The sequence below is a fragment of the Pteropus medius genome, unplaced genomic scaffold (assembly GCF_902729225.1).
Source record: "Pteropus medius unplaced genomic scaffold, Ma_sr-lr_union100, whole genome shotgun sequence".
Taxonomy (NCBI): domain Eukaryota; kingdom Metazoa; phylum Chordata; class Mammalia; order Chiroptera; family Pteropodidae; genus Pteropus; species Pteropus medius.
Genome location: NW_024340695.1, coordinates 3,327,756 through 3,340,338, shown reverse-complemented (window position 1 = coordinate 3,340,338; position 12,583 = coordinate 3,327,756). Strand labels below are relative to the sequence as shown.

The 12,583-nt window shown below is 34.3% G+C and overlaps 1 protein-coding gene across 2 annotated transcripts in view; it reads left to right on the top strand.

The window, feature by feature from the left end:
• KCNH5 (potassium voltage-gated channel subfamily H member 5) overlaps window positions 1-12,583 on the top strand; it is a 342,803-nt gene that overhangs the window by 238,674 nt on the left and 91,546 nt on the right. For both annotated transcript variants that reach the window (XM_039864507.1, XM_039864496.1), the window contains one exon: window positions 2,159-2,358. In XM_039864507.1, the coding sequence (XP_039720441.1) occupies window positions 2,159-2,358 (200 nt within the window). The remainder of the gene's footprint in view (window positions 1-2,158; window positions 2,359-12,583) is intronic.

Genomic DNA, 12,583 nt, shown 5'->3' with positions numbered 1-12,583 from the left:
AAGTTCGACTGCGGCCTATGCACTGCCTGGGGCCACCTGGCAAGAGTCACCATGCACTTTGCAGAAGGCCACCACCTGTGCTGGGCTTAGAGGTGCCTCGAAAGGCCAGGCCACAAACTGAGGCCAGATGCCACTAGTGCCAGGCTTAGAGCTGCTCAACAAGTTATATGGAGCATGTAGAGGCCAGATGCTGCTTGTTTGGGTTTTGTGAACCTTTGAAAGATTTTAGGAAAGTCTGCAATATGGTCCAAGACAGGTCACTTGTATGGAAAAGCCTCTGGAGGTGGTTTGGGTGGGCCCACAAGTTGGGAGGGGTGGGACCTCAAGGAATCACCTGGGTGGGGAAACTTGTGTTAGCCAGGTTATTGGAGACTCAGCTGCCTGCCAGGAGGGAGGAGGGCCCAACAAAAGAACAATGGATTCTGCCAGCACTTCTTTCTGGGAGAAAGCTGCCTCTCCAGCCCTTGCCCTGAGGCCAGACAATTTAGTTCCTCCCCATATGTCCTTGACAGTTGTTAAACAACTGCCCCAGTGCTGGAGCTCAGAGCAAGTGAGCCTGTTAGAGAGTAAGTCTGTGTGCAGGCCCTTTAAGAGGAATATCTGTAACTCCCGCAGCCCTCCGTCTCACTCAGCCACAAATTCTGCTGGTTTTCACAGCTAGAGGTGGTGGGAATTTCTCTTCCTGGCACTGGAACCCTGGGCTGGGGAACTCCATGTGGGGCTGGGACCTCTCATTCCTCTGGGGGAACCTCTGCAGCCAATATAGCCTTTCTGATTCTTGGTCACCACACACTGTTGTGGGACCAGCCCATTTCCCACCTTGGCTCCTCCTATCAGTCTTAAGATGGCCTCTTACGTGTGTCTCTAGTTGTAGGACTTCTGTTCAGCCAGACCTCAGGTGATTTCCAATGATGGTTGTTTTGTAAGTTTTGTTACAATTTTGATGTGATTATGAGAGGAGCCAAGCACAGTGTCTACCTACTATGTTATCTTGACTGAAAGTTCTTCACTAGCTTGATTTTATACCACTTCCATCAAATGGGATTTTTGCTGATGAAATGGCAAAATGAAACAGCCCATACTTTGTTTAGAGGAGTCATTTTTCAAATGCTTGGAGGATATAGAATGGAAATGATCATTGTCTGATATTCTACTTATTTGTGAAATGCTTAGAGAATGTATGTGGTTACTAAACATTTGTTTACTGAATATTAAGGTAAAGTACTGCCTCCTTTCAAAAGATCTTAGTGTTAAAAAGAGAATGAAGCCAAAGGGACAGGATAGAGTGGGGATGGTGTACATTCGGGGGTATGTTCAATTTGGGTTGAACTCATCTGCTTTTCAAAGCTTTTATAAGATCAGGTAAACATTAGTAGCCTAACCAGATCTGATGAGAAAAGGATTGGTAAATTATAGGTTGAGGGAGAGGGTCATAGTCAGGGGCATTATAAAACCCTATCTCATTTATAGGCTCCTGTAGATAAATATGAATGGTCTGCAAGCTGGCTTTACTCTTAATTAAAGGATGGAATCGAAAAGCTTACAACACTGACATACTGACATGAGTTTAATAACTTGAAGTTTTAGGCACTTTCCAAGTTTTATTTTAACTGTTAATTCCAAGACTGTTTTCCTTTAAAACCATCTAAAACTAGAACACTTTACTTTGTCTTCATTCTCTATATTTTTTATGTTCTGTCAAAAATCTTTATAAGTAGGAAAGTATTCCAAAAGTTGGAAGGAGCAAGCAGTATGAAAGAGCATACATTTCTAAACTGGATTATTAATCCCTGGAAAATTCAAATTTTTTAGGCTTCATTCAGAAGGACAAGGCTAGAAGGTAACTTTAGTCATAAGGCTAGAATTTCTTAGGGAAATTATAACTTTAGATCATTTAATTCTTCACAAAATCTATTAGCGACTCATATTTTGCCACATTGACTAGAATATTGCATGCTCATAAAATTATATTTATCATGCTGAAGATAACATTTACGGAGTGAATATTAGATTCCAGCACTCTTCAGGGATTAGCATGCATTAACCCTCAAAGTTTATAAAGACATCTCTGTCAAATTATTCATTTATTGGGCCTATATTCACATTATTTTTTGCACTTGAGATATTTGTTTTATTTTCATCATTTCTTCTCTTTCAGCTCTTCTTTATGCAACTATTTTTGGAAATGTTACCACAATTTTCCAGCAAATGTATGCCAATACCAACCGATACCATGAGATGCTGAATAATGTGCGGGACTTTCTGAAACTCTATCAGGTCCCCAAAGGCCTTAGTGAACGAGTCATGGATTATATTGTCTCAACATGGTCCATGTCAAAAGGCATCGACACAGAGAAGGTATGGATTATTACTGTTGTTATTTATTTTCTATTTCAATAGGATCTTCAGGTGCCTGGAGTTTTCTCACTCACATATTACTTGTATAATTACTTCATAAATGTTACTCTGTATTTCATAAGTGACATATCAATCATGTTACTGAGTGCTTAGAAGGTACAAAGCACTCAACCATTAACTATAAATTAGTACTAGTCATCACACTCAATTTAGAAATTGTAGTTCCTGAAAACAACTAATTACTTAATTTCCATAAAACACTCTCATTACCAGTCAGAATAATCTGCTGCATTCCTCTAAAACTCTAACAATGCTGCCATTTCTCCTGGTATATTTTATTTTTGATTTCTCTTTTGACTTTTTGCCCATTTAGAAAGAAACTACCTTGCTTATACACTAAAAAAATTATATGTCTGCTATCCTCCACTTAAATCTCTCCCTTTTCTAAACACAAGACTTTTAGAAAAAACGAATCATGATTTATTTTACTTTGTAAGCACCCGTGAAGGGTATTATTTTTAGGTACTGATTTTTGACATATGTAATAATCAGACAGTACATTGCTTTCCTTGCCATTTCCCACAAATTTTATTTGTTTTATTAATATGAGTTGACTGGTAGTTTTTCTATAAGACCTGTTTAACAAATACCTTTCAATAGCACAGGGAAAGAGCAAACTACAAAGTAGATGTTTAGTTAGGGGAATTTCATGAAACAACAAGTAGATAGTTTTTTAAGCCAGAGGAGGTGTTATTAGAAGATGGCTGAGGGAATATGTAGGGAATGAACATAGAATATGAGAAATGAGGGAGAGAAGCCTTCAAAGGGAGTGCAGATGAGCTACTCAAGGCTAACTATGTAGAAGAATCATGAAAGAGAGTGAGATGTACTGCTCTTTCAACATTTTACAAGATGCAGTATAAATTTTCTGGTTAAATGGCCACTTAAATGGAATGTGTGACCACAAAGGAAAAAAGAAAAATTACATTTCTGTGGAATTTAATTTATATGTAAGTGAGCCAATACATGGTTAGTAGGGAGGATATCCAAAGAAGGAACAGAGACTGCACTCAGGGGAGCAGGTGATAGTCAGTGTTTAAGAAATCAAATGTAGGCTGTCCTTTGAGATCTACATTCAGTGAAACCGAGTTCAAGAGGCAACCATGTACCTTGTCCATCACCATCTCCAGCAGAAGCTTTTCTGTCCAGAAAATGCAATGGGGTCACGTGGTAGCTGACAGAAAACACGAGTAAAATGATGGAATAATGGCCTTTTACATTAGAAAAGAGCCCAACCCATAGCATATGCTACCCCTTGAGGACCTGTTCAACTGCCTGCTTCATGATATAGTTAGGGTATAATACACTGGCATGGCGTGTATCAAGAAGTGCACATGCCATGCAGCTGGGAAGGATTTATGGTTCCTATTATTTATCACTTTTTTTTTTTTTTGATTTACTTGTTGTCATTTGTGGTCACAGAACTGTACTTCTGATTATCAGAGTACTGATGGAGAATGGAATAGTAAGAAAAAAAAGATGGAGAGGCTCATATTAAAAGTGAAAAAAATTTAATTTAAATGAAAATATTTTTAAAGAAATAAGTAAAAATATTAAAATGAATTAGCTTTTGTATAAAAAAAGTCATGGATGTGCTTCCTAACTGAATGGAGAATCCTTTAAGTAGTTTTTGACTAATAGGAGAAGCAGATTTAGATAACTGTGGCAAATATGACAGTTTTGTTGTGCACATATAAAACATATCTGAAGTTTAATTTAAAGTAGCAGCAAATTCCTCATGCTTGTATCGATTTCTCCCAGACTAATAATAAAATCTCCACCCAGATGCATAAGAAGTTATAGTAACAGTACTGCAAATAAAGAGACATATGCCAAAGTTTCAGTCTGGGAAGGAGGTATAGGAGATTTCTACGAATTGCCTAGTCAATGAGGCTGAATTTAAAAATGTGTTCATAGATTACACACCATATCCTATATTGAACAAGAAGTAGTAAACCTAATAACCAGAGCAGATGACTTATGTGCCTGTCAGGCCTTCCACAAGGGTAGAAAAAAGAAAATGAAAGACTGATGACAATATTGAAATAAATTCTGTAGTTATAGTCACATTCTTAGTAATGTGGATGTACTTGATGATGTAACTTTAGTAAACAGCTTCTCAATTTTAACAATTATCCCGCATTTGATGTTAGAGACCTCTATTAGACTTTCTGTACCCTAATAAGCCAAATACTTGCCTTGCTATCTTTATCTTACATTTTGTTGATTATTTCAAATACTTTAATAATGGTGGTGGTTACCATATTTGACTATGGGTATATACCCTGAAAAAAATTGAAATATAATGTATGAAGCCAAATGTCTTTGTTCTGATGCTTCTCTCGTTGTAAGGGAGCTTTATTTTTTTCAGTTGCTAATACAATAGAATATAATGATATATTGCAGCTAATTAGAGAAAAACCTTTGCCCCAATTACTGAGATTTCCTTCTATCTTTCCCACATATTTAGTTTTATGGATTTCTTTTAATTCAGCTTTAACCCACAAGCAAATTATTCATTGTCATTTAATTCAATCTTAACTTGTCTTATGTGAATACTGCTTTCTCTAATACAAATTTTGGCATTAAAATCAGTACTGACATGGAGATTGTAGCATTTTTATCATGAAAGGTAGCCTTAGGCAATGTTTTTTATATAGAACACTACCTAGATTAATTTTATTTGGTTGAAAGTATTTTATTGACTACTAATTACAATAGCTGCTTTAGATTAGTTTTAAATTTAATAACCAAAGTCCATCCTGTGAGCTTTGCTACTTGCTAACATTCTATGCACTTAAAAAACAAGAGAAACTGGTGGAATGAGTGAGGATTTACATGGAAAAGAGGAGATTATGGAAAAAAATAGAAGGGATGATGGTTAAAAGCTCAAAAAATATATCCTACAGTTTGAAATGACTTTACAGGGAAATAATTCAAGTGAAGTAAATGTCTGGGGACTTTATTTTCTGTTTTGGAGACCATATGAAAAAATGTACAACTTGCGTAATGTTGTGTAAGCCACATATTTTTCATCGTACTGCATTTTTTTTTCAGCTTGTTTTATGGAATGAAGCTTAAAATCTTATCATTATTTTTTATTTTCTACTGTCTTACTATTTTTTTTAACATGTAATTTGGAAAAATGAATAGAAAAAGCTCTTTGGTCTTCATTTCTTGTTTCCTATGTTTTGTAATAAGCATAAACTATGAGTAAGAAGATCCCACTATATGAAAAGTTCTGGCAGAATTATGCAAAATATTCAGGCAGAATTATGCTTTTAGAATTTAAAGAAATTGAGATTTTGAATATTTTAAAATCCTGGGTTAATTTTAAACCTAATCTATCACGGAAGCGCTCTACGTCTTCCAAATATAGTAGGCGATATATTATTTTTCCTGCAAGTTAAAGTAACTTCCTTTTAATCAGTTTACTTATATATATTTTTTTTAATTAGAAAAGTGAGTCTCGATATTTCTTTGTATTCCTAAGTGTGAAAAACAAGGATGATGTTCTTATACATACACAGCATAATTTTCTTTGTTCAATATTTAAATACATCACGAGGTTCCTATAGCAATGTATAGGAACCCAAGAGTGAAGGCACTAGCCTTCCAAGAACTGCTCCACAGAAAAATATGCTGAGTTAAATATGCCACGTAAATATATACATTTGAATATAGTAAAATAACTGGTCTTAAGATGCATTAAAAGCACTTTGTCTTTGGATCAAGAGAGGTAATAATCATCCCAATACAATCTATGTTAATCGGATCAGAGAAAAGTATTTGTTCAATTTCCAGCTAGATATTTTAAAAGAAATATTATCAAATGGCTGCACAGTTACCAGAAGATGATCAAGATGGTATACAGTTCTGGGAATCTTGTAAGATGAATAGTTAAAGGAAATATGAAAATTTAGTTTGGCTAATTGAAAACTTGAGGAGAGTATGACAGATGATTTGAAATATTTGAAATATTTAAAAACACAGTGATCTATATGCTTCAGGAGGAAATTAATTACTTGCCAGTAAAGGATACAGGCAGAACATAGTACAGGTCCTGACACTAAGATTATATGATAATTGCGTCTGAATCCTTTTGAGTACTGTTATGTATCGGAACTTGCTTACAATCCAAACACATATATTCAAGGGATCCTGTATAAAAATTATAGAACAAAATTCTATAATGATTCAATAATTACTTCACCCCCCCATTTTTTTTTTTATCAGTATAGCTAAGTACTGTAGTTTCACAAATGGAACTAACTAGTTGTTCCAAGGCGATAGGACAGATACCGTCTTAAAAAAATTATGAGGACCCAGAATCCTTGATGGGACTAAGCCAGGACAGGTGCATGAAATAACTGGCATATTTTTCCTGTGGTCTTTAAGTAACCTTCTAGTTGAGCAAGGTAGACTATGATAGCCTAATCTATCATTACGAGGAACTATATTTTTCAGTCTATGGTATGAAATCATGCCTCAAATATCTGAAAACTGCGACTTTTCTATCTATACCTAAACATGTCAAGGGAACTTAACTATTGTCACATCTCCATGTGATTCTTAGTTGTTATCTACTGAAATATTACAGAGTAAGCATTCAGAGTTATTTTTGACATTTCTCTTTCCTAGCTGACCTATAGGTTTTATCTGAATAAGTAGACTATATCTGAAACCTCAATTTTATTTTTCCTTTTATATATCAGAAGTTAAATAAAATAGAACTTAAGGGTTTATTAGAAACCTTACAAGTAGATGAGAACTTTAGGTAATATTTTCTGTGATACTAATTTGGAACATTCAAATATATACATAGTTTGTCATGAGTTTTTGGCATAGTTTAAGAGTGCTCCAATTCAAGCTTTATATTGCTGTTAGCTAGTTATTAGAGAACTTTTTGTGTGTCAGGTAGTAGGTAATATTAGTTTTCTCTGGTAGGATAGGGAGACATTGTATAACTAAGTTAAATCATAAATGATTCAAACGTTTCTCTAGGAATAATATTAAGTGCATTTTTCTTAATGTACCATGTCGAAATTACTTTAGTGTAGTAGTATAAGCTAGTTTGTACTTCATTTTCTCACCGCTCTGCCTCTGAGGAGGGGACGAAGGAATTATTTGATACCATAGTCCAGGAATGAGAAGGTGACATTATAGGGCTATGGTTGATTTGCTCAGTAGCCTGGTTTTTTTTCCAGATCATGAGGAATGGGTTCCATGCTTCTGTGTTCACAGCTATAATGGAGATACCACCACACCACCCACCTTACTTAGTTAGCTGGAGAATGAAGACTGCCTGCATAGTGCTGGCATAAGATAAGCAATAGTAAGTGCTAGCAAATAATTTAATCTAGTGTGATTATAATTGATTTCATCCTTTACCAGTCATAAACTACAAGAACTAGGTCATGACTGGCACCATTTTTAATCTTGGTTCTTGCTTGGTATTTGGTAGGTACTGTTGTCTTTAAATATAGATGAAAATAGAACCTCAGTTGGAGAGTAATTTGGGTGAATATTTCTATATACATACACATTGAATGGAAAGACACAAACATAATTTAGACTTTAGACTTTGGGGAAAAATTAAATCATGAATGAATTACATGCTGCAGATGGTGTTATAGTATGAGTAGGTGTTTGTAGCTAACCTATTATTTTTTTTTCTGAGCTGCCTTGATTGATCTGTTTTCAAACTCTAAATCTGAAAAAGTGGCTATTGAAACACCTATTTTTGAATGAGATTATAGTGCTTCCTACACAGCTTTTGCAGTTTACTAGCTTAAAGGTAGGATTATGCAGATGGTTGGATTTTATTTACTGAACTTAAAAAAAGATATTTTAATTTCTGTGATTTCTCTTGTTTTTATTAGTTGACTATATTTGTTAAATATTTTTTTCCAGGGCTTCATGGCTTTCTACTCCCCATCCAATTTCCCATCTCTTTCCCGGTTTTCATGCTAATGCCTAAAAGATACCTGTCCTTCGGCTCAGGCCGTTTGCTTTTGATTTTGCATTCATTTGCATTCTATGAAGTACTGAAAGCCATTTTTAACTCCTTTACTAGTAGTGCCAAATAACCATAGGCATCCCTGTCTGGCACAGCAGAAGGCAGCAAGAGGGTGGAGAGAATAGTGTAAAATAGACTAAAATAAAAATACAAATTGTTATATAAGAAATAGATTCTTCTAGTATTCACTGCCAATTGCCTGAGATGCCCCTTCATGCCCTGCTCCTGGGCAAGGTCCTGCAGTCAAGAAGAGCACATGGTGGTACAATCTGGAAGCTTTCTCCTACTTCTGCTTTTTATGAGTCATGATCTGTCTTGAGACCTTCAGACATTCTCTTCTCACATTAGCATTCTTCCTCATTTCTTTATGTCATGAACTTTCTTGAGGAAGTCTTCACCACCCTAATTTCTTCTGGGGTCATCTCTGAGACATAGAAGACACAGATTAAGGAAGGATCTATACTATGGTAGCATTTATAAATAGGAAAATAGTCATCTTTTAAAATTTGCATTTACATCAAAGAGAACCATGGTTTTTATAGAGTATTGTAGTAATTGCTATGGAGTGGTAAATACAATCCCTGCTCTTGTGTTGCTCCAGAGTCTAATGGGATTGGAAAGACAACCACAGAAATAAACATATTATTCTAAATTGTACTGATGCTTGAAATACAATATAAGGAACCATGTAAGATTTTTTTTAAAAAAGAGAAGGGATAAATCTAGATTGGGATGGCGTGAATTAAAGAAGGCAATAGAGAAAGCGATAGAATTTGGACATAAAAGGTTGTCAGAAACTGAAACTCTACATATTTTTAAATAAAACTCAAATTACCTATGTGCTAATAGTCAAGTAACTGGTTTGAAGACGGAAAACAATAGAAAGGAGAAAAAGCAAAACTTTAGTTCATTAACTACTAATAAGTCATTAATTAACTGATATTAATTAACTGTACATGGTCTATGCAGTCCATTTTCATAGAATAACTGTAGTTTCACAAATGGAACTAACTAATTGTTCCAAGGTGATAGGACAGATACCATCTTAAAAAAATTATGAGGACCCAGAATCCTTGAGGAAGATTAGCATTTTAACTGAATGTTAATCTTACTCTAAAACCGATAAAAACACCTAAATCAATGCAGAGACATATTGACCTTATTAGTACCCTAATCCTGATTAACGAGCACATATATTTAGAATTAGGTCTGCTGCCTTTGTGGTCAAGTGTCTGAGAATACATTCATAACCAGAGTAGAGCTTCACACATTCTGTTATTATCACTGTTACCAAGAATGAATAAATGTCAGAGTAAATGTATTTATTTATATGGCCATTTTAGTTCTAAAAATGTTTACTTAATAGAAATATATAATTGTTATATAAAGTTAGAAATAAGAACTAGAAAAAGAAGATATAAAAAATCACCTATAATCCTACAACTCACAGAAACATAGCTTGCCACATCTATTCTGCAAGATTTTGTAAACATATATTTTTATGTTATAAATATATTTTGCATAAACATTTGTATTCCATTTAAAGGATATGTCATAATATATTTATCAGTCTCCTTATTATTAGATATTTAAGATGGCTAATGATTGATTATATTAAGTTAAACACTGAGAATAGGATTTTCCATGTCAAAGGGTAGGTACATTTTCTAGCTCATATTATTATTTTTATAGTTTGTTTTAAAAGGTCAAGAGCTTTAACTAATATTAGTTTACATGTGTCCTTTTTCAGAATAACATTGTTAATATCAGGTGTTAATCTTTTAATCTTCGTGAATTTAATAGGTCAATAATCTTAATATGTTTAATTTTTATTTTTTCCAACACATAAGTACTATAATTATTTCCGATTTACTAATACAGAAATTTGGCTGTTAAGGGAGTAAGTGACTTGTCTTTTACATACACAGAGGGACTTGAATTTGGACCAGGTCTGCATTACAGAGGCAATGATCTAGCCATTCTGCTACTTGTTGTACATTATTATCTGGTAGACAAGTATCTATCATACCTTAATTATTGTTTTTTTTTTCTTTTCACATGTATTCTTTCAAATAAGCTTTCCTTACACTCCTCAATCATCATCTTCCTATACACTGAAAATAAATCTTAGCTTTTGACTGGAATTTCAACATCATGATATCAGGGTTAAATCATACAGCATAGACCATCTGAAAACCTGTACAGGTTGGTTGCTCAGATGAGGTATGGCAGGCTCATGTGAAGTAATTCCAGATCTTGGACATAAATCTTCTAATGCAGAGTTAATGGTTCTACTTCCAGAAGCCAATGTGAAGATCAAGAGATTCTGTGGTTTGGGTACAAACTGGAGGTAGCATAGGTGAAGTATGATGGACAAATTGCTGAATCAACAGTAAGGACACTTGAGTTCTAGTCAGCTAGTCTCCCAGTCTAGTTGCCATATTCCAACTGGATGATCAGTCACTTAAACTCATAGAATTTATATTCTTTCATGATCTTTCCATTTCTAAGATTAAAATTTAAATGCATATTTGGGAAGATTTAGTGAGAAACGGTAGCAGTATCCTTTTAGCACTCAGGAAAAATCAGGAGACAGAGTCTAAATTAATAGCTTATTTTTATAACCCTTGTATCAAACTTTAGGTTGATAATAACTGAGAAATTAATGGGAAGTAGCACTCTTATGGGGAACCAGTTACTGTTAGAAGAGAAACAACCCAGCACAGCCACCAAGTTACACCCAATACTTTCAATTAAGATCTCTCTTGTCTAATGGCACAATTTAAAGTTCCAGTTCATCCAAAGAGACTTTCCCTTTTTAATCTGACAGTTATTACTTGGCTTCAGAGTGCCTGGTAAAGTAGTAAAATCAATGGTTACATAATTTTAGCACGTTTTTAATGATTCACCCGCTTCAGTAAATTACAGAGCGCAATACAATTAGCAGTAATTCATTCATTTAACAATTCTCAATATAGTTGAGAACCATTCATCCATATTGTTAGGAAGCAAATAAAATCAAAACCCCAAACTCCAAATCCTCTTTACTGTTAATGGTAATATTTTGTCATTTAAATCCTCTGTTAGAAGAGTTTTGATTTAATAATGGTTTATTAATTTTGTAATAAATATTGTGTGGTTAGAGGAAAATGGAAAATTCTTTTAAAAAGGAAGTGAAATTCTCTGGGCTGAGAGCTGAGGTCTGACAGAAAGTTTATTCAAGAATTTATATATATTTATATAGATATTGACATATAGGTTGGTGTTTAAAGCTCTGTTTCCTGTTCCAGTATTCAATAATAAATGTCAATTAAGTCCCTACTTAGACTCAATACATTGTTCCAGTCTCTGGGATGACAGTGGTAAATCAGACAGTTCCTATCATACAGAACTTGCAGTCTAGCAAGACTGATCAAATCAATTCTGCTTTCTTTTACCTGCTGATACTGTTTTATGGTTATTTCAAGAGATACCTGGCTTCCAGATCTGGGACACCTGGAAGAATGTAGACCAAGAATAAGAGGGTAATGAAACACACATTTAGTGACTCTAATGGCAGAGTCTGTTTGATTCTGTTTCTAGAGTTCTGACTCTGAAGTCCATGCTCTTTGCATCACTCACTTATTTCAGACCTACTGTGTTCCAGATGCTATGCCAGGCACTGGAGATGAAGCTGTGAACAAGATAGGTAGGGTCTTTGCCTCATGAAACTTAGAATTTAATGGATGTAGACAGAGAAAAATAGTTGCATAAATAATATTTTCCAATTCTCTAATTAAAATCTAAATAATTATGAAGTGTTAGCATTCAAGGTAAAAATGATATTCTTTAAAAGCAATACAAAACAAAAAAACTTTGGTTTTCCTCCTTAACATAGAGAAGAGTGATTCTCACCTGTATTGAGAATAAGTAAATGTATTATTTCTAACATTCTATACTTTGAGATATATTGAAGTCTCTGAATCCTTATAAACATGTTACAATTATGTGATCTTTGATTACCACTTTGTAAGTACTCTAAAGCCAAATAATAGCATGATTGTGAAAATTCTTGTTTGTTTTTATTAATCCATGAGAGATATGTAATTTTACTAAACTGAATTGGTATAATTACAACCAGGAACAATGAAACTTAGAATTGTAATA